Source organism: Oncorhynchus mykiss, chromosome 26 (assembly GCF_013265735.2).
Source record: "Oncorhynchus mykiss isolate Arlee chromosome 26, USDA_OmykA_1.1, whole genome shotgun sequence".
NCBI lineage: Eukaryota > Metazoa > Chordata > Actinopteri > Salmoniformes > Salmonidae > Oncorhynchus > Oncorhynchus mykiss.
The window spans coordinates 24,052,994-24,080,589 of record NC_048590.1 but is presented as its reverse complement, the minus strand read 5'-3'; the positions used below and the strand labels follow the sequence as shown (position 1 = coordinate 24,080,589).

The following is a 27,596-nucleotide window of genomic DNA, read 5'->3' as shown; positions in this document are numbered from 1 at the left end:
TAATAGTGACTGTTTTCAATGGCCGAGCTGACTGAATCAAAGACGATCTGATCCCTCTGTGTTTCTCTGAAAGCTGTCCCTCACTCTCTCTCCTCTTCATCAATTCTCCAGTTTAAAGGAACCTGTTGCTCATTGTAACTGAACTGATCTGAGTGACTCTGTTACCAATTCCTGTCTAAAGTTATTTTTGTTACATGTTATTTCCCATCTGTAGGTAGTTATGAAGTTAAAGGGTTTGCTAGACACCTGTGTGGGTGAATCCAGGCCATGTTCAACGCATCTCTGCTTGTTCAGGATGATAAAAGAATTTGGGCAACGGAAAGTGAGCCGCGATATAAATCTGAGTGCCTTTGCAGATGGTGATGTTGACTCTGGAAGCCTTACAGAGCGAGTCCTGGCTCCTGCAGTCAGTCCAGGAAACCACTCTAGCACTAGGGCCATGTGGGACCTCTCCTTTTTTTTTAAAAAGCAGTTGAGAGTGCTTTTTTTCACAGCCCATTGTAAGCAATCAGAGAAGCAAATAGAAGGCTTCGGTCGAGGCACACAGGCACTCCTCTCCAGAAGGCTGAGTGAGAGCAATGCTCAGTCAACTGACAGTCACAGCACAGCTAGACAGCCAGGAAGACAGGGCATTCTCTCACAGCACTAACAGACACTAGCACCACCAGCGGGGCCTCTGGAGCCTACTCCCCCCCCCCCACCCCCCACCCTCCCGGATATGACTGCTCCTGGACACAGACTGATCCTCAGCCTCTCTAGCCAGCTGTAAGGAGCAGCGAATGGACAGAACCACTGGCATATCCTCCTGCTATCCTCTCCACACCCCCACCACGCGCTGCTCCATACCCCCAGAAAAGGATTCATGCTGTGTTGACATAGGCTACAGGTGGTTGGTTGTGTTTGAGCAGCTGTTGGTTGTTTTCTCTGTGTGGTGGTGAGTTGAGGTGTGTTTAGTGTCATGATGATGCTGCCTCTTGTTGTGATGAGCTTGGTGTGTGTACTACTGGGCTCCGGATGGGCCCAGGCCCAGGACCAGGCTGTGGGGCAGGATGGCGCTGCCACCCCCTGGAGACAAATGATCCAGTGGGAGAACAACGGCCGGAGGTTCAGCCTCCTCAACAGTGGAGCCGAGTACGTCCCTGCTGGAGCACAGGAGCAGGAGAGAAGTCACAGAGTGGTGGTGGCTGACTCTCGCCCCCGAACCCCCCGCAGACCACAAGGTGGGAATGTACGCAGGCAGGCCCCCTCCAGGGGAGGCTCGGAGACCGTGAGAGGACAGGCCAGACATCCATTTGGCTTCGGACAGGTGCCCGACAACTGGCGCCAGGGCTCCGTGGGGACAGGCTCCACCAACCCCCGCTTCAGGCCATCCACTGGGTCCTCTTCATCGTCCTCATCATCCTTCTCATCTTCCTACAACGTCCCTGTCCAACCCTACCCGCAATACCCCTTCCCTCAGCAGTCCTACCCCCTGCCCTATGATCCTAGTGTGGTGGAGGGAGCAGGTCGGGGCTACGCGGAGCCACCCTTCCAGAGGGCCACAGGTGGAGGCTATGGTGCTGGTGGTGGAGGATACGGTGCTGGTGGTGGAGGATATGTTGGTGTCGGTGGAGGATACACTGGAGTCGGGTATGGAACGGGTGCTGGTCTGGCCCCTGTGGTTCCACGCTCCCCACAGGACTATGGTGAGGATGGCTACCGTTACTACCAGTCCTATGGCTACGGGCCCAACCCTGCCGTGCCTGCCGTGCCTGCTGTGCCAGCACGGGCTGCCCAGCCACCCTTCTCAGATGGCCTGGACCGCAGATACACACACAGCCTCTACAATGGAGGAGAAGATCCTGCTGCTGCTGCCGCTGCCGACACAGTGCCCGCTGCCCCGGACAGGACAGTGGCTGGCGCTCAGCCTCCAGTACGAAGTCCCCAGTACGAGCAGTTCCCCCCGTTCGGTAGGCCCCAGGTGCAGCCACAGCCTCCTTTCCTTCCACCTGTGGTGCCAGGAAGAAACCCCAACACGGCCGTGGAGAACCCCAGCGTCAACGTCGGGAGTGTCTACCGGCCGGAACAGAGAGGTACGCGCAATTAACATGCACAAAGTCATTTAGTTCAACGTCTTATGTCTTATAACAAAGCCAGCTCTTTGTCCACTGTCCAACCAAATGTTTTAAATCATCAGAATGTACAGTATTTTGTTTTGAGAGTATGAAAGATAATCTGTATGTGGTCCTAAAGAAACAATAGAGATTTGTCATCTTCTATTTAGTCAACTTTATAGTCTGTTTGATGTGAGCAGTACAAGACAGTCATGCAAACCACGAAGGAACCACCAGATCCTAATGGCAGTGCACATGTGAAGTGGATTATGCACTTGTGGGGTCACATCCAAGCTTTTCCTCAGTTGAAGGAAAGAAAACAAGAAGGGAATGTGGCTCCTCTACTCTGCTCCTCTGCTATTTCCTGACAGTGGTGGACACTGTGAGCCCAGGGGGAGCAGAACCCTTACCACCTGTCTCCCCAGCTATGTGCCTCTGCAGCTGGAGAAGTGCACTGTTTTCTAGAGGTCTTTCATTTCACATCTCTCAGGCTCAAAACACAGTACATAGAAATCTCTTTTTAAATAACCAGAATTGCATTGCTATTTCCTGGCTCAAGTCTTTCAATTATAATTTGCCAAACAAAAGCAAACTCTACTGAAGGACGGTTCATCTTTTCCCCCTCACTCAGAGGGGTTATTGAAACCAGGTGTTGAGAAAGGCCTGCCAATGTGGTGAGCGCACACACAGGGCTCACTGTGTCATAGCTTGGGGAGTAATAGTCTGCTGAAAATGGCTTGGCTCTTGGGAAGGTCTGGGTGTAGAACCTGGGAATAGAGGTTACCTCGGTGTTGGGGCTGGCTGGAGGAGGGTGACTGGGGCCTGGGTGAGCAGGATGGGAGAGAGGGGGATGCTGCCTGTACCACTACCAGAGAGAGAGAGAGGGGGGAGGAGGGGTGTGCTGCCTGTACCACTACCAGAGAGAAAGAGAGGGCAGGAGGGGGTGCTGCCTGTACCACTACCAGAGAGAGAGAGAGAGAGGGGAGGAGGGAGTGCTGACTGTACCACTACCAGAGAGAGAGAGAGAGAGAGGAGGAGGGGGTGCTGCCTGTACCACTACCAGAGAGAGAGAGAGGGGAGGAGGGGGTGCTGCCTGTACCACTACCAGAGAGAGAGAGGGGAGGAGAGGGGGTGCTGCCTGTACCACTACCAGAGAGAGAGAGGGGAGGAGGGGGTGCTGCCTGTACCACTACCAGAGAGAGAGAGAGGGGGGGGGGGGGGGGGGGGGGGGGGGGCGGATTAGTGGAAAGTCCCTGTTTCACATGGTCCATTGCCTCAGGAAATCAAACAAATATTTAGTATGAGCTGGGGTGAAGAGGGAGGGAGGGAGCATCAACGAGCTGCTCTTAAACATGCAGTGGCCCAGCCAAAATGCCCAATATTTGTTTTGTAATTCAAAACACACAATTTCTTGAAAACCAAGGGTAATTGATAGACTCTGTTCTGAGAGCCAATCACAGGGCTGGGTTAGGGAGTATGGTGAGGGTAAGGGGTGGACACCGACTTTATTATTGGAGCCCAAAGTTATCAATGTGGAAAACATTTATTTAGAGTAACTGAAGCCGTGTGGCGAAAAAAGTGACGCAATTGCGCACACGTGTGTGGGAGTTTGTGTAAGTCAGTCTTCCATGCTCCCAACCAGAGGAGAGTACCCCATCTGATGTCCCAGCTCCTCAGGCCATGGAGGCTCCTAGCAGCTAGAGCAGTTCTAGCTGCTAGGAGCCTCCATGGCCTGAGGAGCTGGGACATCAGATGGGGTACTCTCCTCTGGTTGGGAGCATGGAAGACTGACTTACACATATCTCTATTCCTCTGCCTGACCAGGCTGTGCATGAGGCTCTTTAATGTGCCATGTGCTTCAGTTCCATAACTCAGTCGCACTCATTCTTCTCTGTCCAAGACACAGCCAACATGTGTGCAGATGCCTCGGCTTTCTCACACGCCATTTAATCAATGTGATAGAAGTTCCTCCAGTGGGCTGACAGTCAATAGAAGCGAAGGCAGCAAGGGATTCCAATTTAACTGACATACCTTCAAATGTGGAGACCGGTTCGCTTTGTTCCCACTCAAATGAATAGGACTCAAATCAAAGACCGATTAGACACAGAATTATTGCGGGTCACATTTCATTTGGATAGCCTGGCTAGTCCATCTGTAGATGCTCTACACGTGGTCATACTGTCAATAAACTATCTGTTGATGAGAAACTGCTTGCTTAGGTTACAGTTAGGGCTAGGTTTAGAATAAGGGTTAGGGCTAGAGTTAGGGTTAGGTTTAGGTTTAGGATAAGGGTTACGTTTCGGATTAGGGTTAGGGTTAATAGATAGTCAGTTGAAATGTTAGTGATAGTCTGTAGAGCATCTACACATGGACTATCCAAAGTCCACTGGGCACAGACATCAGTTCAATGTCTAGTTTTGATTTATATTTGGTTGAGTTTTCAACTAACGTGAAACAACGTTGATTCAACCAGTTTTTGCCCAGTGGGAAGTGTTAATGTATTGACTTGTCAATAGAGATAAGTAGTAACTTGTCTTGTTTATTGCCAAATGGCCTTAATGGGAACAAGATAAATGAGGGATGTGGAAAGAGCCTGTGTTGGTGTGTTGCAATAGGCTCGGACTTGTCTTGTTCACGGAGAGCTGTGACTGCAACCGTGACAGCACTATTATATTGCACTCTATTCTCTCACCACTCTTAAGCTCTCACGTATTCTCACATGCACCCACTCTAATGAAAGAGCTGTTCTCAAAAAATAAATGACATGCTATTGACTTCATAAAAGGGATGTGTTTCTATGTTGTGTATTGTACACTTTCAGGGAAAGACATTATTAAAGAACTGGCAAAATCCAACATCTTTTCTCTAGTGCCCCACTTAGACTATGATACAGTATTTACAGCCTTGTCAAATGCTTTCGAGGGCTGATCAGCCTTTGGTTCAGACACACTATATCCCTCTGAAAAATACTCAATTTCCAGTTTTCGGAGATTAGGGGGCTAAAGAACAAAGGCTTTGCCGAAAGATGAGGGAGCCGAGTCCGCTGCTGGATGGAAAACCTTTGCATTTCACACAGGCCTTACAGTGTTTACATGGTCTGCTCCAGGAAGCTTCCCGTGGCCTGTAAATCTGCTTCAGAGAGAGATGACAAATAGGATGTGTACACAGTGCCCGGAAAGACAGAACCCTCACTTGAACCTGTGTCTAAACTGGGGAAGGCTCACCTGGATGTTAAACAGGCAGAGGAGATAGGACGCTTTCTCTGTAGAATTCCTATAAACAAACTGTATCCAAGGCCTGCTGTAAACAACGTGATGACAGAGCGAGGATACAAAAGCGCAACGCTAAATATCATGTCCCCATATGGCTTCAGTTGTTTTACTGTTTTGTCAATTTGGCTGGGACCAAAATGAAGCAGATGGTAGTTTTTGAATGGTACCAGAGGTCAAAACTTGGGATTGACTTTATGTTGCTCCAACTGGTTCACATTTAAGTGGATGTCTGGCCTTTGAGGTTGAGGTAAAGGAGGAGGGAAGGGGGTGGTGATAAGGTATCCCAGTGACCCTTTCTGGCATGCCCTTTACTGGAAATGGGACTCACATTGGCTCTGACAACTCAGGCCTGCTTTTTTATTTATTCTTCTGTTTTCTCTGACAGAGTCGATCACTGGCCCAGTTTAGGAACAGCAGGGTGTGAGATCATTGTTGTTTTACCTTAGCATGCTGCTCTGTCTCTCTTTCTCTCTCCCTCCATCTCGCTCATTTTCTCTGCATTAATGTGAAATAGCTTTCAATTTTTGATTACTAGGAGCCTACAGCAAATATGAAATATGAACGTTGGCTACTGTAGCAGAACAGAATTGCAAGTCTAGTTGAGGAAGTTGATTCTCTAATGCTTCTCATTATCCCCTCCAGATATGAATAGTCTGAACGTATTTTTCATGCCAAAGGTTAACATGGAATGACAGGTGCAAATTAGGATTAGTGTCATGAAACATCACATCATATAAAGAGGCCCCAGCGTTTTAGCATAATTTTCTCCCTATGTGTACCAACCATGTTTTCACTTTCACATTCAGGTTGTGATGGAAGAATTTTTTAAAGAATGAATGACTCCTTCCATGTATACTCCATTTTATTTTTCTTGGCATGATTAGCTTTTTTGTGTACACTAAGATCCTGCTGAGATGATCATCTGGAATGTACTGTAATTAGTGATTCCTGACTACTGCCCACAGGGCCCACCTATCTGAATGTGCCACCATATGTAACCTGTGGTCATAACTCTACACTAAATCTTCGGTCCCTCTTTAAATGACGTTCAGCTTCTAAAGGCTTCATAAAGCCTTCATAAGCGCTACATAAAATGATCACCATTGTCAACTGTGACATAACCCACTATGTGGAATATGATGTAATCATGCTGTATACAGGGTGACATGTTGTGCTGAAGGATGGCTCACACTATAAAGTGATGTCATGTTAGTCACATTACACCTAATCTCATTCCCTGTGTTTAACACTTTTTTGGTTACTACCTAATCCCATATGTGTTATTTCATAGTTTTGATGTCTTAACTATTACTATCACTATTATTCGACAATGTAGAAAATAGTACAAATAAATAGAAACCCTTGAATGAGTAGGTGTGTCCAAACTTTTGACTGGTACTATACAGTGCCTTGCGAAAGTATTCGGCCCCCTTGAACTTTGCGACCTTTTGCCACATTTCAGGCTTCAAACATAAAGATATAAAACTGTATTTTTTTGTGAAGAATCAACAACAAGTGGGACACAATCATGAAGTGGAACGACATTTATTGGATATTTCAAACTTTTTTAACAAATCAAAAACTGAAGAATTGGGCGTGCAAAATTATTCAGCCCCCTTAAGTTAATACTTTGTAGCGCCACCTTTTGCTGCGATTACAGCTGTAAGTCGCTTGGGGTTTGTCTCTATCAGTTTTGCACATCGAGAGACTGACATTTTTTCCCATTCCTCCTTGCAAAACAGCTCGAGCTCAGTGAGGTTGGATGGAGAGCATTTGTGAACAGCAGTTTTCAGTTCTTTCCAGAGATTCTCGATTGGATTCAGGTCTGGACTTTGACTTGGCCATTCTAACACCTGGATATGTTTATTTTTGAACCATTCCATTGTAGATTTTGCTTTATGTTTTGGATCATTGTCTTGTTGGAAGACAAATCTCCGTCCCAGTCTCAGGTCTTTTGCAGACTCCATCAGGTTTTCTTCCAGAATGGTCCTGTATTTGGCTCCATCCATCTTCCCATCAATTTTAACCATCTTCCCTGTCCCTGCTGAAGAAAAGCAGGCCCAAACCATGATGCTGCCACCACCATGTTTGACAGTGGGGATGGTGTTTTCATGGTGATGAGCTGTGTTGCTTTTACGCCAAACATAACGTTTTGCATTATTGCCAAAAAGTTCAATTTTGGTTTCATCTGACCAGAGCACCTTCTTCCACATGTTTGGTGTGTCTCCCAGGTGGCTTGTGGCAAACTTTAAACAACACTTTTTATGGATATCTTTAAGAAATGGCTTTCTTCTTGCCACTCTTCCATAAAGGCCAGATTTGTGCAATATATGACTGATTGTTGTCCTATGGACAGAGTCTCCCACCTCAGCTGTAGATCTCTGCGGTTCATCCAGAGTGATCATGGGCCTCTTGGCTGCATCTCTGATCAGTCTTCTCCTTGAATGAGCTGAAAGTTTAGAGGGACGGCCAGGTCTTGGTAGATTTGCAGTGGTCTGATACTCCTTCCATTTCAATATTATCGCTTGCACAGTGCTCCTTGGGGATGTTTAAAGCTTGGGAAATCTTTTTGTATCCAAATCCGGCTTTAAACTTCTTCACAACAGTATCTCGGACCTGCCTGGTGTGTTCCTTGTTCTTCATGATGCTCTCTGCGCTTTTAACGGACCTCTGAGACTATCACAGTGCAGGTGCATTTATACGGAGACTTGATTACACACAGGTGGATTGTATTTATCATCATTAGTCATTTAGGTCAACATTGAATCATTCAGAGATCCTCACTGAACTTCTGGAGAGAGTTTGCTGCACTGAAAGTAAAGGGGCTGAATAATTTTGCACGCCCAATTTTTCAGTTTTTGATTTGTTAAAAAAGTTTGAAATATCCAATAAATGTTGTTCCACTTCATGATTGTGCACCACTTGTTGTTGATTCTTCACAAAAAAATACAGTTTTATATCTTTATGTTTGAAGCCTGAAATGTGGCAAAAGGTCGCAAAGTTCAAGGGGGCCGAATACTTTCGCAAGGCACTGTATATATATATATATATATATATATATATATATATATATATATATATATATATATACATACATACATACACACACAAAATATATGGGGGATTGGAAATGATGCAGACAATTACATTGATGGAAGCCACAATCTATCTGTAATATTAAAGATGATTTACCCTCTAAAATCTTAATTTGCACACGTCATGTAGCCTAGCCCATAGCCCTATATGTTTTGTATCACAAGGTTTGAATCAAAACTAAAGTGGCCAAATAACTTCTTAAAATGAAGCACATTAATTTGCTTTATAACCGGTGTAGAGCCTAACTGGCATACATAGGCGGCGCGTGAGTTTCAAGTTTGGGGAAGATAACTTTCACTATAAAAATGTAATAGAATAGGTCAACTTTTGTACCATGGGGGATAGTAGATTGTCATAGGCTAGTGCTTCTGCTGTTCATTAGGCCTACTCACCTTGTTGGCTGACGAAAAGTAAATGTGGACAGTTATTCCAATATCTTCAATATGCGCCTCGGAATTCAATAAGAAGGACACATGCAGTTGCGTCCCCGATGTGTCTGTCTTCACTTGTAGCCTACAGGCACTGAGATGCCTGTGAGAAGGAACAGATCATGTGACAGTCATTGGTTAATAAGAATTGAGGTATCTGAGAGAATCATGGAAGTGAGAGGTGCTTCGAAGCACGCAGCCTGGAGAAGGAAATTCTAATTATTATATTCAGCCCAAGGGTACAACGGCCACTGGCCACAAAAGACCTGGATGTTTTTAGGGGGCATTACAGCCACACAAGGGGGATGCCGCCAGGAAATTTGAGGCATTATCAAGTGCTTGTCAAATTGTGAATGAGAGACTGATGAAGTGTTTGCAGCCTGCGCAAGAAACAAACTAGAGCTCATGCCATTCATCATCAGAGTCGCATCTTGCAGTCTTAGAATGTATTAAAAATCGAAACATATAGACCTCCCGAGTGGCACAGCGGTCTAAGGCACTGCATCGTATCACAACCGGCCATAATGGGAGGTTCATAGGGCAGCGCACAATAGGCACAGCGTCGTCCGGGTTAGGGGAGAATTTGGCCGGGGGGGCTTTACTTGGTTCAATTTCCTCTAGCAACTTCTTGTGGCGAGCCAGGCGCCTGCAGGCTGACCCTGGTCGTCAGTTGTTTCCTCCGACACACGGCTGGCTTCCGGGTTAAGCTGGCGGGTGTTAGGAAGCGCGGTTTGGCGGGTCATGTTTTGGAGGACGCATGACTCAACCTTCGCCTCCCAAGCCTGTTGGTGCATTGCAGCGGTGAGAGGAGAAAAAGGGGGTCAAATACAAAATCAATTTTAACATATAGCCCAACGTTTGTATCATAACTAAAGTCGCATAAATAACTCTAAATGAAGCAGATAGGAGTATCTGTTTCTTTGTTAACCGCTCAACACAGAATAGCCGCATGTGTGTAGTCCCCCAGAATAATTTGGAGAAAATATCCTTTCGCTGCCCAGCGGCATTTGAACTCATAATATGATCAGTGTCTCATCAGCAACACTAAAAAAGTACTTCCATGTCAGGGAATTTCAGAAATGTTTTAAATAAAAGTACCCAACGTAATAGTAGAGAAGTGTCAATAACCATTAACGATATATGAAAAATTATTGTCTAAACATGAACAATTAACAATCCGAAACCTGGAAAAACAAAAACAAAAATAAATATTTTTTAAAGGCCCTACCAACGTGTTCTGCTGTGCATGACTGCACACATCCTTCTGCAGCACAGCATTTTGGGGAAAGTAGAGTTCAGGTCCAATACTTGACTATGCACCCAAGAGGGAAAGAGGTTGGGCCATCCTAGAAATGTTTTAGTGAATTAATATATAACATTTAGCAGACGCTTTTATGCAAAGTGACTTACAGTCATTGGTGAATAAATGTTTACGTATGGGTGGTCCTGGGAATCAAATTCAATATCCTGGCGTTGAGATGCTCTACCAAGAACGTATGACAGGTTTATAAATACTTTGTGAAGCCTCAATTTAATATGATTTATAAGGCCTTTATTAAGCGGTGCTTATACCACCCTTTATAAAGCACAAGTTCATGTCATATTTGACATAGCGGGTTATGTCACATTTGACATTGGTGGTTATGTCACGCAGTTATGCCACATTTATGAAGCGTTTATAAAGCATGAAATATGGTTATAAATGATTTGTAACACATGTATGTAGTGTTTAGGAAGGCTTTATAAGCTGCACATCATTAAAAGCGTGAACTTCCACTGCATCTGTATTAAAGTCCTTACACTAACACAACGCAGGGGAATGAAATGTAGCTGATGGATGAGGAGGTGTAAAGCTGTGCTGTTTTATTTGAGGAATGACCTCACTGGTCGGTGCACCACAGCGATACTCTATATTCTGTCAAGGGAGGAAGCAGACCTGTAAAAGTTGACATTGGCATCAAGGTATTGATACTAACATGATTGAATCAATTGCTGTCGAAGGATACTATTTGTTGAGCCAAGTGTCTTGTTCTAGGTTTGCCAGACCTGGTTCCTGATCCCAACTATGTGCAGGCCTCCACGTATATCCAGAGGGCTCACATGTACTCTCTCCGCTGTGCTGCCGAGGAGAAATGCTTGGCAAGGTAAGAGACCATTTGAAACCTTTTAAGTGTTTTAATAAGTGTCTGTGTTTGCTTTGGATGAGGAGAACATACAATAACTTTGTTAGTAGTCACTCTGTTAGTAGTCACTCTGTTAGTAGTCACTCTTATCACCAATTTTTGTAAGCCAGTTGTCACATTCTGATGGACAATCAGTCTCCTCCAGTTAGAACAGATTGAAAGATTCCATGTGCCTATGGGTGAATATTAGCATATTATGTCTCCGCTCCGGACTGTTTTATCTACCTGCTTAGTAAATGTACTCCTTATCTAAGATGCAGTATATAAAGTTTGGAACCCAGTTCACAGTGCAACATCAATAACCTGAAATCTGTTCACCTAGGCCTGTCACTAAGGCTGCATTTATACAATTTTGATATGCTGCCACTAATTGGTCTTTTGACCAATCAGATCATGTCTTTTGCCAATAATTGGGCAAAAGATCAGATTTGCGCTGCCTGTGTAAAAGCAGCCTAAGGCTTGCCTATGTAACGTGGCCTGTCAGTAAACGGTTCTCTGAGTGGTTTGGTCTGCAGTCGCAGCACACATAATGGTCCTCTGACTTTGGCCCCAGGGTTAGATGGGTACGGTACAATTGCCCAGACTGCAGAGCATTTAAATGAAGGCGATGAACTTTGTTGTCCCACTGGCTCTCCTGTTTGCCCTCCTTCCTTTCTCAAGCACAGCCATTCCTCGAAGCCCTCTCATATCCTGCCTGTGTTATCAGCAGTCATGGACAGATGGCCTTGTATAATGTGCTATACACTCCAATGTCAAAAACAGCCATAAAATGAATTGCAAAGATTTTTACTGATACTTTTGAATGCAGGTTAATATTAAAACAATTCTAAAAAATGTGTTCATACTGGACGTCTCTACACAGTGTATGCCTGTCCACTTCAAAGCTTCCCTTGCTACAAAACTGAAAACGTGTGCAGTAGGCTATGGAGATTAATCACAGTAATCTGTAATTATTTATTTAACATATTTTTTCCCTCTAGCTTTTCCAGACGCGCTCAATTCTGTCTTGTTGCAGGAACACATTGTGAGCCTTAGGTATCAGAAACTCACCGGGACAACCCTTGGGAGATATGTTCTCTGTAGCCTTCTGCACTTTCCGTCACTCATTGCTATTCCATACTGTGTGTTTGTCTTCCCACAGCACTGCCTACAGCGCTGAGACTACAGACTATGACGTCAGAGTCCTGCTTCGCTTCCCACAGAGGGTTAAGAACCAGGGGACAGCTGACTTCATGCCCAACCGACCTCGACACACCTGGGAGTGGCACAGCTGCCATCAGTAAGTAACCAGTGTTTCCCCAAACCCATACAGTATATGCTATTGGTTTATGATACTCAAATCAAATTGTATTTGTCACATGCGCCGAATACAACAAGTGTAAACCTTACAGTGAAATGCTTACTTACAAGCACTTAACCAACAATGCAGTTTTAAGATAAATACAAAAAAAATAAAACATAATAATAATAATTAAAGAGCAGCAGAAAAATAACAGTAGGGAGACGATATTCAGGGGGTATCGGTACAGAGTCAATGTGCGGGGGCACCGGTTAGTCGAGGTAATTGAGGTAAAATATACATATAGGTAGAGTTATTAAAATGACTATGCATAGATAATAACAGAGAGTAGCAGCAGCATAAAAGAGGGGGCAATGCAAATAATCTGGGTAGCCATTTGATTAGATGTTCAGGTATCCCGCTCCTTGAAAGTGGCAGCTCTACTCTTTAGCTCAGTGTCGATGTTGCCTGTAATCCATGTTTTCTGGTTGGTGTATGTACGTACAGTCCATGTGGGGACGATTTCATCGATGCACTTATTGATGAAGCCAGTGACTGATGTGGTGTACTCTTCATTGCCATTGGTAGAATCATAGAACATATTCCAGTCTGTGCTAGCAAAACAGTCCTGCTTCCTGCTTTAGTGCTTGTAAGCAGGAATCAGGAGAATAGAATTATGGTCAGATTTTCCAAATGGAGGGCGAGGGAGAGCTTTGTACCCGTCTCTGTGTGTGGAGTAAAGGCGGTCTAGAGTTTTTTTCCCCTCTGGTTGCACATTTAACATGCTGGTAGAAATGAGGTAAAAACCTTGTCTTACCAGAGGTTACTGTTCTATCCTGCCGGTACAGTGTATAACCCGCCAGCTGTATGTTATTCATGTCGTCGTTAAGCCACGACTCGGTGAAACACACGATATTACAGTTTTTAATGTCCAGTTGGTAGGAAATACGTGCTTTTAGTTTGTCCATTTTATTATCCAGCGATTGTACATTGGCCAATAGGACAGATGGCAAAGGCAGATTTGCCACTCGTCACTGGATCCTCACAAGGCACCCCGATCTCCTTCGGCGAAACCTCAGTCTCTTTCTCCTGCAAATGACGGGGATGAGGGCCTGTTCGGGTGTCTGGAGTAAATCCCTCTCGTCCGGCACATTAAAGAAAAATGATTTGTCCAATTCAAAAGGAGAGATCGCTGTTCTGATGTCCAGAAGCTCTTTTCGGTCATAAGAGACAGTAGCAGCAACATTATGTACAAAATATGTTACAAACAATGCGAAAAAACAAACAAAATAGCACGGTTGGTTAAGAGCCCATAAAACAGCAGCCATCCTCTCCGGGGCCAATGTACACAACCTTGCTATGGTAAAAACGGTAAGATCCTTGCTCTACAGGGTTAATCGGATTTGTTGTTAAATGTGACATTTAAAGTTGGCTGTTTAGCTCTTTCGTTTTGTGTTAGTTTGGTTAGCTGAGGTCAGTGCGTTCACATTTGCTCTTTTTGGTGCAATCATGACTTCACTTCATACAGTATGTCATGACATCACTGATATGTTTGGACACCCTCTGCCCTGCCCTTCCTCTATGACCTTGCGTTCCACAACGGTTTTATTGGTCACAGTATGTCTGTGTTCCTTGGGTTTGTGCAACAAGTTTCAGGCTGTACTTACTGTCCTCAGCTCTATGGAATGTTGACTGCCCATTAGCAGATTGGCAATGTTGCCTGGTGACATCACTGTTCGTTTATACCTTGGTTTCCAGGGCGGGAGTTAGCCAATGCAACAGCTCGATTTGACTGGCCAATGGAAATGGAATAGAATCCATAAATGTTCCTATCAATCTGTTCCCTGGCATCATAGGCCTGGTGCCTGGTATTATATGATGACATGGATTTGTGTTAGTGGAACAGCACAGAACACAGTAACAAGTGTGCTTGTTTGAGAAAAGAACAACTCTTTGCCAAATCAACTTCACTGTCCTACATTTTTCCCCCCAATGGAATATTTGAATACAATGAGTAGTCAGTATATGACCCCTTAATCCATCTATATTTTCATTTGTGTATTGAGCAAATGTTATACGGTACAGAAAGTTTAGGATAAAACCTTAGAATCAGTGTTTTATGGAGACAAACAGATAGCATGAACTCGGTTGAATTTAAATAATTGAATTTAAATACAGTGTGCATCATTAGATTCAGATTTCTCTATAAAAAATGTAAACCTCAATATAACATTTCTGTCCATTTACACAATAGAGTGATCAATTATGATCAAACAGTGCAATAGATGTACACAGTTAATATCCGGATTATGTACAGTGCCTTCAGAAAGTATTCAGACCCCTTGAAAGTTACAGCATCATCCTAAAATATATTTTTTTCTTCATCAATCTACACACAATCTACACACAATAACCCATAATGACAAAGCAAAAACTGTTTTTTTTTTAGAAATGTTTACTAATTTATAAAAAATAAATAAAAAATAAGAATGATCACATTTACATAAGTATTTAGATCCTTTACTCAGTACTTTGTTGAAGCACCTTTGGCAGCGATTACAGCCTCGAGTCTTCTTGGCTGTGACACTACAAGCTTGGCACACCTGTTTTTGGGGAGTTTCTCCCATTCTTCTCTGCAGGTCCTCTCAAGCTCTGTCAGGTTGGATGGGGAGCGTTGTTGCACAGCTATTTTCAGGTCTCCGCAGACATGTTCGATCAGGTTCAAGTCCGGTCTCTGGCTGGGCATTCAGAGACTTTTCCCAAAGCCACTCCTGTTTTGTCTTGGCTGTGTGCCTAGGGTCGTTGTCCTGTTGGAAGGTGAACCTTCGCCCCAGTCTGAGGTCCTGAGCGCTCTGGAGCAGGTTTTCATCAAGGATCTCACTGTACTTTGCTTCGTTCATCTTTACCTCGATCCTGACTAGTCTCACAGTCCCTGCCCCTGAAAAACACGCACACAGCATGATGCTGCCACCACCATGCTTCACCATAGGGATGGTGCCAGGTTTCCTCCCAGCCGTGACACTTGGCATTCAGGCCAAAGAGTTGAATATTGGTATCATCAGACCAGATAATCTTGTTTCTCATGGTCTGAGAGTCTTTAGGTGCCTTTTGGCAAACTCCAAGCTGGCTGTCATGTGCCTTTTACTGAGGAGTGGCTTCTGTCTGGTCACTCTACCATAAAGGCCTGATTGGTGGAGTGCTGCAGACATGGTTGTCCTTCTGGAAGGTTATCCCATCTCCACAGAGGAACTCTACCCTTCCCCAGATCTGTGCCTCAACACAATCCGACCTCATGACTTGGTATTTGCTCTGACATGCAATGTCAACTGTGGAACCTTACATAGACAGGTCTGTGCCTTTCCAAATCATGTCCAATCAATTGAATTTACCACAGGTGGACTCCAATCAAGTTGTAGAAGCATCTCAAGAATGATCAATGAAAACAGAATGCACCTGAGCTCAATTTCGAGTCTCATAGCAAAGGGTCTGAATACTATTGTAAATAAGGTATTTCTATTTTATTTTTTTATACATTTGCAAACATTTCTAAAAACCTGTTTTCACTTTGGCATTATGGGTTATTGTGTGTTGATTTATTTAAAATCCATTTTAGAATAAGGCTGTAACGTGACAAAATGTGGAGAAACTCAAGGGGTCTGAATACTTTCCAAATGCACTATACATGCAGATATTCCGATTATGCTCCTCTTTTCTTCTCTTTATGGTGAACACAAGCATTACCTCTAAGGTCAAAGGCCATGGCTACTGTTTGCCCAGGCGTTATGCGATACATTTCTGGGCTTCCTGTAATCTGGTTGGACTGTATGGAATGCAAACACCATCCACTAAATATTTCCCCCCCTTCTCCTGCCTGGCCTCCTGGACGTCTTTGTATTGCATTTTAACACAACTGGAAAATTACTTGTGGTTATAAAGTGCAAAGTGGGATTGGAATGTTTTGTATGTTAGGATTACAAGCCAGGCTTATTCCAGCCTTCTCTCTGTGTCCTTCCAAAAGTGAATTCTCTCTAGTTGACATAGTCACAAGGGGAGATCCAGGATTACAAGGCGACGGAAAGGGCCCTCCAGTCCAGACAGACCCAGTGTCTCCCTGTCTGTCCCACTCTCACAGAGAGATAACAATCTCAAGGCTTCCATCTAAATAAACATATTTCGCGGGAACAAAAATAATGCCCATATTTCAAACCCCCATTGCACTGAACACCTGCCTCCAAACCCCTGCCCATAGACACATACACACAAACACACACACACACACACACACACACACACACACACCACATACAGAGGGTGTTTTGCAGAGAGCTGCCCTCTCAGGATACCCAGTGTACAGCCCTTTCAATTCCTCTGTGTTTACAGATTCCCTGTGTAGTCGGTGCAGATTCCCCCTTAGAGAATCGCATGGTGTAGCTTTTAGCCTGCGGAAACACACTGTTCCTCACCTGAGAGGAGCTGTTTACCATCTCCAACTGCTATGGAACGAATTACTTCTTCCATTTGTCACCTCCTCCATTGGTGGAAAGTACCCGTCTGCCTTTCCCTCCAAGCCTCCATTCAATCTTTTAATGACTACGCCAGTAAAAAGTTGTAGCTATGTTAGAACAGGGAGCATGAGGTAAGGAGACTGGGTTATTATTTATACAGTCTGAGTCCTACTGACTGAACCAGCTCCAGCTCTTACCACACCTGCACTACATTCACCAAAACAAACACTGACATAATTCTTAGTGTCTGGAATCTGGAATGTGACTTTCAGTAAAAATAGCAAGAAAGGGTGATTCATTTCAAAAATTAAGATTAGGATACATTTAAGTGCCTGTGAGATGAATAGGTTGACAATGCACTGCAGCTTTTCAGCCATTCGACACTGTGTTCACAGTTCAGATGACATCTTCATAGGAAATCTAACTTGGCTGAAATACGAGGCCATTACTGTATCTGGGAATCGAGATACAATATGTTTTACATTTACCATGCTGCCATTTATTCCAAACAGCAGGAGACTAAATAGGACAGAGGACGCCTTCTTATTCACAGTGCAACACTGTTTCTATTGCATATTTAAAGGAATCCCCCATGTATGTCACTTGTATTCTCAACCTTACAGTGTAGCGGTATCTGTCTGATTTATCTGAGTACCACAGTGTTAACAGTTCGTATGGAAAGGATATTCACAACATGCTGGTCTGCAGAGGGCAACAGTAAACAGCCAGCCCTCTCAGGTCACTGTCTGACACTTGGCATTGGTCCACATCCCAGCTACAAGATGGTGCACGGCTATTAGAGTAAATGATTTCAGATGGACCAGCACCAGCAGTACACTGAGATACGGAGCGGTGTAGCTCATTTCACAATCTGAGGACATGATTTGTTCTCATGGGTAACTAGGCTAGCAGTGGCAAGAGCCAGCATTCCAACACTGTTAAAGCTGTGTAAACACACACACACATACACAAACGCACGGGCTGACAAAGACGCATTCACACACACACACACACAACACGAATACATGTTCAATCCTTCACTTATCTTGCGGTAGTGATTAAAACTTTCCAGATTGATAGAAAGTAATTAACGAGACCTCAGACATCAATAGATTGTTAATGTCTTTCTTCATCAGTGCATGGTTGTAGGTATTAATTACATTCTAGTCTCCTTTGGTATGTTGTCATATGCTCAGTCAAGCTGCACCGAGTTGAAGTGTTGACAGGTGAGGGCAATGGGCTGTTCAAATAAACAAGCACACCTAATTTAAAGACTTTGGATGGTGGCCTGCAGTAAACAGTTTGCTCTGTGTTGGTTTACTGATTATCATGTAATTATCCTTTATGCAAATTGAGCACATCTCTAGTATTGGTTGTTGTACCTGTCATTAACTGAATTTATAAATGTTAAAATTGGACTCTTCTTTGTTCCCCTGCTGACCACCCTGTGCCATGCCTCCTTTCTCTGCTGCGCGGCACACGCGGCACATGCTTTTTACCTGTCACAAATGCATTATATGGTAAAAGTGGACATTCATTCCCCTCTTGTTGCACTACCGACCACCTATTTGCCCTTCTGTCTACCCACAGACACTACCACAGCATGGATGAGTTCAGCCACTATGACCTGCTGGAGGTCACCACAGGAAGAAAGGTGGCTGAGGGACACAAGGCCAGCTTCTGTCTGGAGGACACCACCTGTGACTTTGGTCACCTGAAGCGTTATGCCTGCACATCTCACACTCAGGTAGATACACCAACACATATCTCACTAAGGTAGATTTGCCAATAGACTTGGCATGGCATCATTCATTTGTCCGACGGCAAGTCGGTGTCATGCTCTTGCAGCAGGTACCGCAACAAGGTATCATCATCTGAGTTCAGCGAGCAACCACAACATGTCTCTTGTTTAACAGTTCTTCCACCCCACTCAGTCTTTCTATGAGTCAGAGATGGTGCAGGCACGTCTCTCTGCTCCTGAGCCATAAGCATAGTCTGTTGATGTTCCACATGAATAACTCTCCTCTATGTTCCTCCAGGGTCTGAGTCCAGGCTGCTACGATACGTACAACGCTGATATTGATTGCCAGTGGATCGATATAACAGACATCCAACCTGGGAACTACATACTAAAGGTGAGACTAAGAGCAGAGGAAAGTTCTGATGTGTACTTGGTAATCTTCCAGGAAGGCGCCATTCCAAAGACAACATTCCATAGGAAAAGGTGCGCCCGACCAGGTTACTGGGAAAATGTATCTGAAAGTTTTACATGTGGAAAGTTGTCTTAAGCTATAAAACATTACTGTTCCTAGACTGTGGCTCATACCGATCTACTCGTTTTGACTGCAATTCAGTCCCATCGCTCTCTGCCTGTCTGTGTTGACCTCATGTGTTTCAATGAGGGATGAATCTTAAATTGAGTTGCATGTCGTGGACAGTAATATTTGACATACAATATATATGATATTATAAATACCTCACATGCGACTCGTAGGAAGAATAAACAATTTGCCTATTCAAATGTTTCTCTGACTCCACAAAGATAATTCAAATGTACAAGCAAGCTTTAAGCAATGTGTTGACGTTGACTAGCAAGAATTGGTCTGAGAATTGTCTATATCAAAGGCAGGTATTTAATTAACATTGTACAACGAGCGGGTTCACCTACAAGCCAGAAAGCTTAATTTACAAAGCATTGCCGTGCGGTAGCAGAGAGAACAGTCCATGACTTGGGTGACTGGAGTCTTTGTCAATGTTTTGGGCATAGACTGGATACAGGATAAGAGAGAGATCAGGCATTTCATTCCATTTATAACATCTGAAGCCGTAACCTTTCAACCTGAAACCAACCACCATTGAGCAATCAAATGATACCAAGTTTACAGTAACCTGAACACTCCCAGGCCCAATCTCCACAGGGTGTCACAGCATATAAATGCTTGTATGGGGGATAACAGCAATGTAAAAAAATATCTCAGTAATAAGAATTACTGAGATATTTTGGCAGATAGTAATTCAGATTTCACCGTTATACAGATACAAGTAACCACAGAGATCATACAAACATAGATTGTATCAGAGTCATCCTCAGTGAACAGTAACCACAGAGATCATACATACATATAGATAGCATCAGAGTTATTCTCAGTGAACAAGTCTCAGACAGAAACCACACGTGGATACTATAGTATTATTCTATCACAATCAATATCAGGTGCTCTGGATACTGTAACAGAGATAACAGAGATACAACCTTGGCCCCTCAGAAGAGAAAGAGCTGACTAGTCCTTGGACATTGGCCTTTGTTCCTGGACCATTTGCCATGCAACTCCAGGTGTCAGTGAGCACATTAGCCTACAGCACACATATAGCTATCTTAATTCCTCATCAATTCCCCATTGGCATCAACAGATGATTAAAGCAGCACTTCAAATGTTTTATTTACGCATACAGAATCTCAAGTCAAGATTCTCCGTCCGGTCTCTGCCAGAATTCCACTGATAAATGTACTGTGTACGTTATTGTTTTATTCCTACCTGCCTAGCTGTAGTGGTATCCTCCTCTGCCTCCTCTGCCTCTCAGCTCCAGGTCAACCCCAAGTACCTTATCTTGGAGTCTGACTTCACCAACAATGTGGTGAGGTGCAATATCCACTACACGGGACGCTTCGTCACAACAACCAACTGCAAGATATCTCAGTGAGTACAGCAACGTCTCTTTTATGACACTAGTCAAAAGACAAGCTCTCATTATTATGTCAAACAACCTGATATAATGTTTTTTAGTTCATTACCTAATGATTCTGTGAATCATGTTCATCAATGTCACCAAGATGAATGATTACTGACTGTTTTATACTGCCTCTCATAAGGAGCAGTAATGCTATTGGGACTTTCAATGGGTTGATTAGGAAGTGCATTATTACACTCCGAATTACTGAAAAATCCATCTCTTTTTATGAAAGAGACTCAGCTTTAGAGCATACTTTATCTGAGCAATGAAAATGTACAAGTGAGGTAGTAAATCACCTCTAGTTCTATGGAGTATATAGGGAGTACACAGATAATTACATGGTGAGTGGGCTAAAGCATTCAGAAAACCAACTGACCCTTTATTTGACATTGGAATGATATGGAAACGTATGACAGTATATACCCTATGTGATTGTCTTAGTTGTGAATAACTAACAACAAACATGCTATTTCGTTTTTTTTTTATTGTTTTGTTTCAGTTTTCTTTTTTGTGATAGGAACAGAAAGTATGTGGGGAGGCTAGGAGACGTTTGTATTGTAAAATAAAAATGGTGTGTTTTTTGGGATGATTGATCAAGTCAAAGGTTAGGTTAGGTTTAAATGATAAACTCCAGCTCAATGTGACTTGGATTTAAATGGAAAAGCGCTGAGACTGGTGCAAAAACAATATGGTGGAAGGAAACTCGCTCTAACCCATGTTTACGCCAATTCAATGCTTTTTAACTTTAGTGGTACATATAAGAAGAACAGGGGCAGACTGGGACCAAAATTCGGCCCTGATACACCAGGCATTTTTTTCACTTGAGGCCCCCTCACCAGCCCATTTTATTTCTTTAACCAGTTAGAGCTCTAGGGGCGCTATTTCATTTTTGGATAAAAAACGTTCCCGTTTTAAGCGCGATATTTTGTCACGAAAAGATGCTCGACTATGCATATTCTTGACAGTTTTGGAAAGAAAACACTCTGAAGTTTCAGAATCTGCAAAGATTTTGTCTGTAAGTGCCCCAGAACTCATTCTACAGGCGAAACCAAGATGATGCATCACCCAGGAATTAGCAGAATTTCTGAAGCTCTGTTTTCCATTCTCTCCTTATATGGCTGTGATTGCGCAACGAATGAGCCTACACTTTCTGTCGTTCGCCCAAGGTCTTAGCAGCATTGTGACGTATTTGTAGGCATATCATTGGAAGATTGGCCATAAGAGACTACATTTTCCAGAGGTCCGCCCGGTGTCCTTTGTCTAAATTTGTGCGTAATCTTCAGGTGCAGGCATTTTCTCCTGGGATTCAGGAGAGAAACCATGTTTCCAAGAACGATGTATCAATGAAGAGATATGTGAAAAACACCTTGAGGATTGATTCTAAACAACGTCTGCCATGTTTTCAGTCGATATTATGGAGTTAATTTGGAAAAAAGTTTGCGTTTTGAGGACTGAATTTATGGATTTTTTTTGGTAGCCAAATGTGATGTATAAAACGGAGCTATTTCTAATACACAAGGAATCTTTTTGGAAAAACTGAGCATCTGCTATCTAACTGAGAGTATCCTCATTGAAAACATCAGAAGTTCTTCAAAGGTAAATGATTTTATTTGAAGGCTTTTATGTTTTTGTTAATGTTGCGTGCTGGATGCTAACGCTAATGCTAACGCTAAATGCTAACGCGAAATGCTAACTCTAGCTAGCTACTTTTACACAAATGATTGTTTTCCTATGGTTGAGAAGCATATTTTGAAAATCTGAGATGACAGTGTTGTTTACAAAAGGCTAAGCTTGAGAGATGGCATATTTATTTCATTTAATTTGCGATTTTCATAAATAGTTAACGTTGTGTTATGCTAATGAGCTTGCTGATAGATTTACACAATCCTGGATACAGGGGTTTTTTCATAGCTAAACGTGACGCAGAAAACGGAGCGATTTGTCCTAAACAAATAATCTTTCAGGAAAAACTGAACATTTGCTATCTGAGAGTCTCCTCAATGAAAACATCTGAAGTTCTTCAAAGGTAAATGATTTTTTTGAATGCTTTTCTGTTTTTTTGTGTAAATGTTGCCAGCTGAATGCTAATGCTAAATGCTACGTTAGCCATCAATACTGTTACACAAATGATTGTTTTGCAATGGTTGAGAAGCATATTTTGAAAATCTGAGATGACAGTGTTGTTAACAAAAGGCTAAGCTTGAGAGCTAGCATATTTATTTCATTTGATTTGCGATTTTCATGAATAGTTAACGTTGCGTTATGGTAATGAGCTTGAGTCTGTATTCACGAACCCGGATCCGGGATGGGGAGATCAGAAAGGTTAAGGCCCCCATTATTAGCCAGATAATGATGATTTTGCACAACAACAAAAAAGTTAGACAGGCCCACTGGGCTAAAAATGCACCACCCCATCAAACATTTCGGCATGTCCGTTCCTAAAGAAGAATCAAGTTGGCTACTTAGCCAATTTTTTTCCCTGTTAGCTAGTGATAGCTAGTGACAGTAATGCACAAATTAGGCCTATTTGAAACTTACCCATCTCCTGGCAGCATTTACCCGCCCGGTTCAGTAGCTTTAAAACACTTCAAAAGCATGACAACCCAATTGAAATTCGATTTCTGTCCAATGTTTAGGGGAAAAAATGAAACTGAACATAATTCATGATTGTTTTATTTTCATTTTGGTTAGTTTTGGTGTCAAAGATAATAGTTTTAGTTTTTCAGACAGGTTTATTAGTTATTTTATTTACGTTTCTAAGTCGTTTTTCATGATTTGTTTTCATTTTAGCTTCAGTTTAAGTTCACTATAATAACGTTGCCTCGGTCTACAGAAAGGGCCTTTAATAAGAATGTGTGGACAGGTAGGCCAACCTCTCTGTCTCTCTGTGTTATCAACACCCGCCTCATTGTGTTGTTTGTTCTGTGTCCATCCTGAAGGTCCTGATCGGACGTGGGAAGGCTGCCCAGCCAGGGTGAGTCCTCCAGGACAGTGCTGTTCCATTGAAATGTGAATGGAATTCGTTTTGTTATTGTTGTTGCTGTTGTTTTGTTTGTGCTGTTTTTGGTTTCCTGGGCCCAGAGTGAACAAGGGTTCCAGTGGCACTGAAGAGAACATGGGGATATTTACACAAGCACACAAACTGAAAACCCATACCAGACTCATCACTCCAGTCTCCCACCGTCTCTATTGTTGTTTTCCCTCTATATTATCCATAACCTTCTCTCCCAGACTAACCCCACTGCTCGTATTTATACTCTGACAGCCTTAATGAGGCTTTTGTCCATGAAATAGTAAACATCTTGGACATTGTGAGTACGTTGCTCACAGCTGTGCGCAGAGTGGCTCGGTTTGGTTTGAAATAAGGTGTGAAATGGAGCTGGTGCTGAAATTAGTGGTCCCAGACGAGTCTGGGCTCAACTGCAATCCAACAAAAAAAAAAAAAATGGTGCATTCATCCACGCTGTCTGGGAGGAAGACATGGCAGCCCCAGCCAGTGACTCACTAGGACCATTATAGTGTTGTTGTTCTTCTTCTCTCTGCCTCTTTGTGCCAGGTTTAAAACAATGTGATTCTCTGAGCACATCTACATAGTGTAATATTATCGAGAGACGAGAGAGAGGGGAGAAGCCAGGTCTTGTTCGTTTGCACACGTTAGTCTCCATCAAGTAGTCACTCAACATAAAGAGGCTGTCAGAACCCAGAGCGTTACCGCCTCTAAATACCGTCAAAGTCAGTTTTCGTCCTCGTCCTTCATCTTTGTGTTTGTCTCACAATAAAACATAAAGCTTAGTTGGCAGAACTGCCATTTATTTTCAAGGAGGTGCTTTCCAGAATTAAACTTACATTGGAGTTCTTTTTCAACTACCAACACTGGTCAGATGCCATATAGGTTATCTGTAGCTTTGTAAGAAGAATGTACATGACAATTAACCCACTGATGCATGGTTTTAGCTATAGAGAACTGTACTTGTTTTAATTGATTGTATTTTGATTCTTCTCTTCTTTAATGAAAGGGTCTTTAGTACTGTGTTTGAATTGTTGCTGTATTTGTGAAATTCCAGGAACTCATATATGTTTTTTATACGAATCCAGAACATACTTTGGATTTGTTCAAATTGAGTGTGTTGCGGCAGAGAGTGACTGTAAAGAAGAAACTACTGTTGTAAAAACCTATCGTTGTGATGCATTACACTAGTAGGTTTAGCTTGGCATTACAGACAGACAGAGTACCGAAATGCCGCCTCTACCTACCTCTCAAAGAGTGAGCTACTGTTTCCAGTTGAGTGTACGGTTTCTATCAGACATCCCTGTGATGATGGCCCACTGTGGCCTCCCACACACTCCATTGCAACACACGCCTACAGTAAAACACTTAAGAGAAAGGATTTAGAAACACGAACAAATGCAGAACAGGTCTGGTCTTGTATTCTGTTTATATACCATATTACACGTTAACTTTACCATTTTAACATTGTACATAGTAGTCTATCAATGCTGTCATTGACCAACACTTCTTTGTATTCTGGTTGCTCTTGATATTGTTTACCAAGACAGGTGGAAAGTATAATTAGGAGATTCTATTCAATCAATGGAATGACACTATTAGACTTGTGGATTATAGCAGGTATCATTAAATATATAGAGTATATGTTGATTTGCTTGAGTTCTTCTGTTCTTGAACACCTGTCAAAAATGACATACCTAATAAAGACATACATTTACACCTCTATAAGGTGTTTGGACTGACATGTGACGGTTGTTTACAGGCTGTAGTTACCGACGTGGTTTCTGTCACTGTGTTAAAAAAAATTTAAAAAAAAAAATTTTGGTGGGATAATAACACAATAATGGAGCAAAAATGTGTTCAAGCACGAGACATAAACATTAGAGCAAACTTCAATGCTGGAAATGACTTCAACTTCCAGTTTCATGTGTGTATCTCATGTTAGGATTTGGACCTATATCCATTTTGATATGGCACTTCATTTTATTGTCCTTATTATATGTAAATAAGAATTCCATGGTCAGTTTGGGATTACACTGCTCCGGAGCGTTCACGTAATAGGCCACACATCCAGACAAACAGTGCCCTGAGATTTGAATATTGAAAAGTTATTTATGGTTTCCTACTCTGAAATGTCAGGTGAAGGTATGTTTATTGCATTATGGCATTTACTGTAGGTCTGTCTGTGTTGTCGTGTACATTTATCATGCAGCATCCGTGCAGGAATGCAAAACAGACCTTTTCAGATTCACAAAAATATACAGTGAATACAAATATATAGACAGCTGTTCATGGCCAAGCAAGAGACATGGCTGTCTCATTTGTGTCGTGCATTCATCATGTGATATCGCACAACTAATTACTTTGTGTGTCCGAGCAGGCTTGCTGGTCATCAGTCTCTCTCGATGTTAGTAAGCCTGAAACAGAGCACACATCTCCTGTCCGGAGACATGTTGTAAGATCAGCTTGATTGGGCTGGCTTTACATTTGAACATCATTATGGGCATCCAATGCCATAATGTCCATATAAGAATATGGATATGGGCACACAGTGCCTTTGGTAAAGAAACAAAAATAAGTGTAGCCTTTTTTATAAAAAGCAAAAGCTTTCTCAAATGACCCCAATACTGAAAAGTAACATTTGTTGACGTGTTTCTCTATAATGATGCTTTTCCAACAGCAGCTGAAGGGCTAAGGCTTATTTTACGGAGCATTCCTGACCCCACAGTACAGGCCAATCTAACTAGACTACAAATATGTGGGTTAGTGATACACACTTAAAGCAACTAGAGGTAACAGGAAAGCCCGAGTAGGGAGTATAGGACATATCACAGCAAGCAATATCCACCCTTTTGAAGACTTCCTAAAAGGAACAATCACCTTCAGTAGAAAGGGTTATTAGAAGGTTCTCTAAACAAAGAAGAGTTGATTTAGTTTCTTTGAAAAACCCAATGGAAGAGAAAGAAAGGAGAAGAGAACAGATACAACCCACCCACCTACACACACACACACACACACACACACACACACACACACACACACACACACACACACACACACACACACACACACACACACACACACACACACACACACACAGAGGCTGAGTGAAAGTGTTTGAGGATATTTCACAGGCTTGTCTCACCAGGAGAGTGGAGCAGCCTAGATTCATACTGTGAGGGAGGGACTGTTTGCCTGTGTAACAGTCTGGACGATACTTTTCCTGTATTACTAATGCAGCAGGATAAGATTATAAAAACAGGGATTTGCCCTCTGTTAAACTCACTTCAACTTTACTTTTACTGTCATACTTGAAAGACACGGTGCAGTCCAAATCAGATTTACCTGTATTTTATATATATTTCCAAACTACAAGGTTGGAATAATAATGTGAAATTGTGAAAATAGTGATAATGATCAATGCCCTTTTAGTATGAGAGCTGTTTGAAAAGACCGTCTGAAATATCAGCGTGTTTTGGTGGGAGGGAGTTTTGGCTTTACATGGTGACATCACCATGTGGTAAATTAGTTAATAGACCAATAAGAAAGAGAGTTCCAAACTTCTCTGCCAATAACAGCTAGTTTTGAGTCAAACCACACCCAGACAGTCCTAGCAAAATTCTTGCCTGAGAAATTGTTCTTTGCTAAGAAGCAATTTTTTTTACCATTTTAAATTAAAACAATCACAGTAAGGTCACAGTAAGGTCACAGTAAGGTCACAGTAAGGTCACAGTAATTGTTACCCAGAAATGTTGCATTGGACCTTTAAAGGCAATTTGTTATCATGATTGCGTAAAGAATTACGATTTGAATGTGTTGGGTGACCATAGCCAGTGGTGTTTGTTCAGGAAGCATTGTCATCCGATTCCAAGACGGCATAGCAGTGCAGACGTGTTTTGTTCGTCTTCTCGTGTACTTTTGTATTTTTTTGTCTTTTTTGTACATATTTCAATTTTATTTTCATCTCTTCTCCATTTTAGTTCAATTATACCTTCCGGTAA

At 42.7% G+C, this 27,596-nt stretch overlaps 1 protein-coding gene across 1 annotated transcript; it reads left to right on the top strand.

The window, feature by feature from the left end:
• The first annotated feature begins 515 nt into the window (after positions 1 to 515).
• On the top strand, positions 516 to 25,323 carry LOC110506449 (lysyl oxidase homolog 1). The gene is made up of 7 exons (XM_036963809.1): positions 516 to 2,072; positions 10,925 to 11,033; positions 12,214 to 12,351; positions 18,447 to 18,603; positions 18,896 to 18,991; positions 20,439 to 20,554; positions 23,528 to 25,323. The coding sequence occupies exons 1-7, from the start codon at positions 959 to 961 to the stop codon at positions 23,532 to 23,534; spliced, it is 1,737 nt and encodes a 578-aa protein (XP_036819704.1). The 5' UTR covers positions 516 to 958; the 3' UTR covers positions 23,535 to 25,323.
• The last annotated feature ends 2,273 nt before the right edge of the window (positions 25,324 to 27,596 follow it).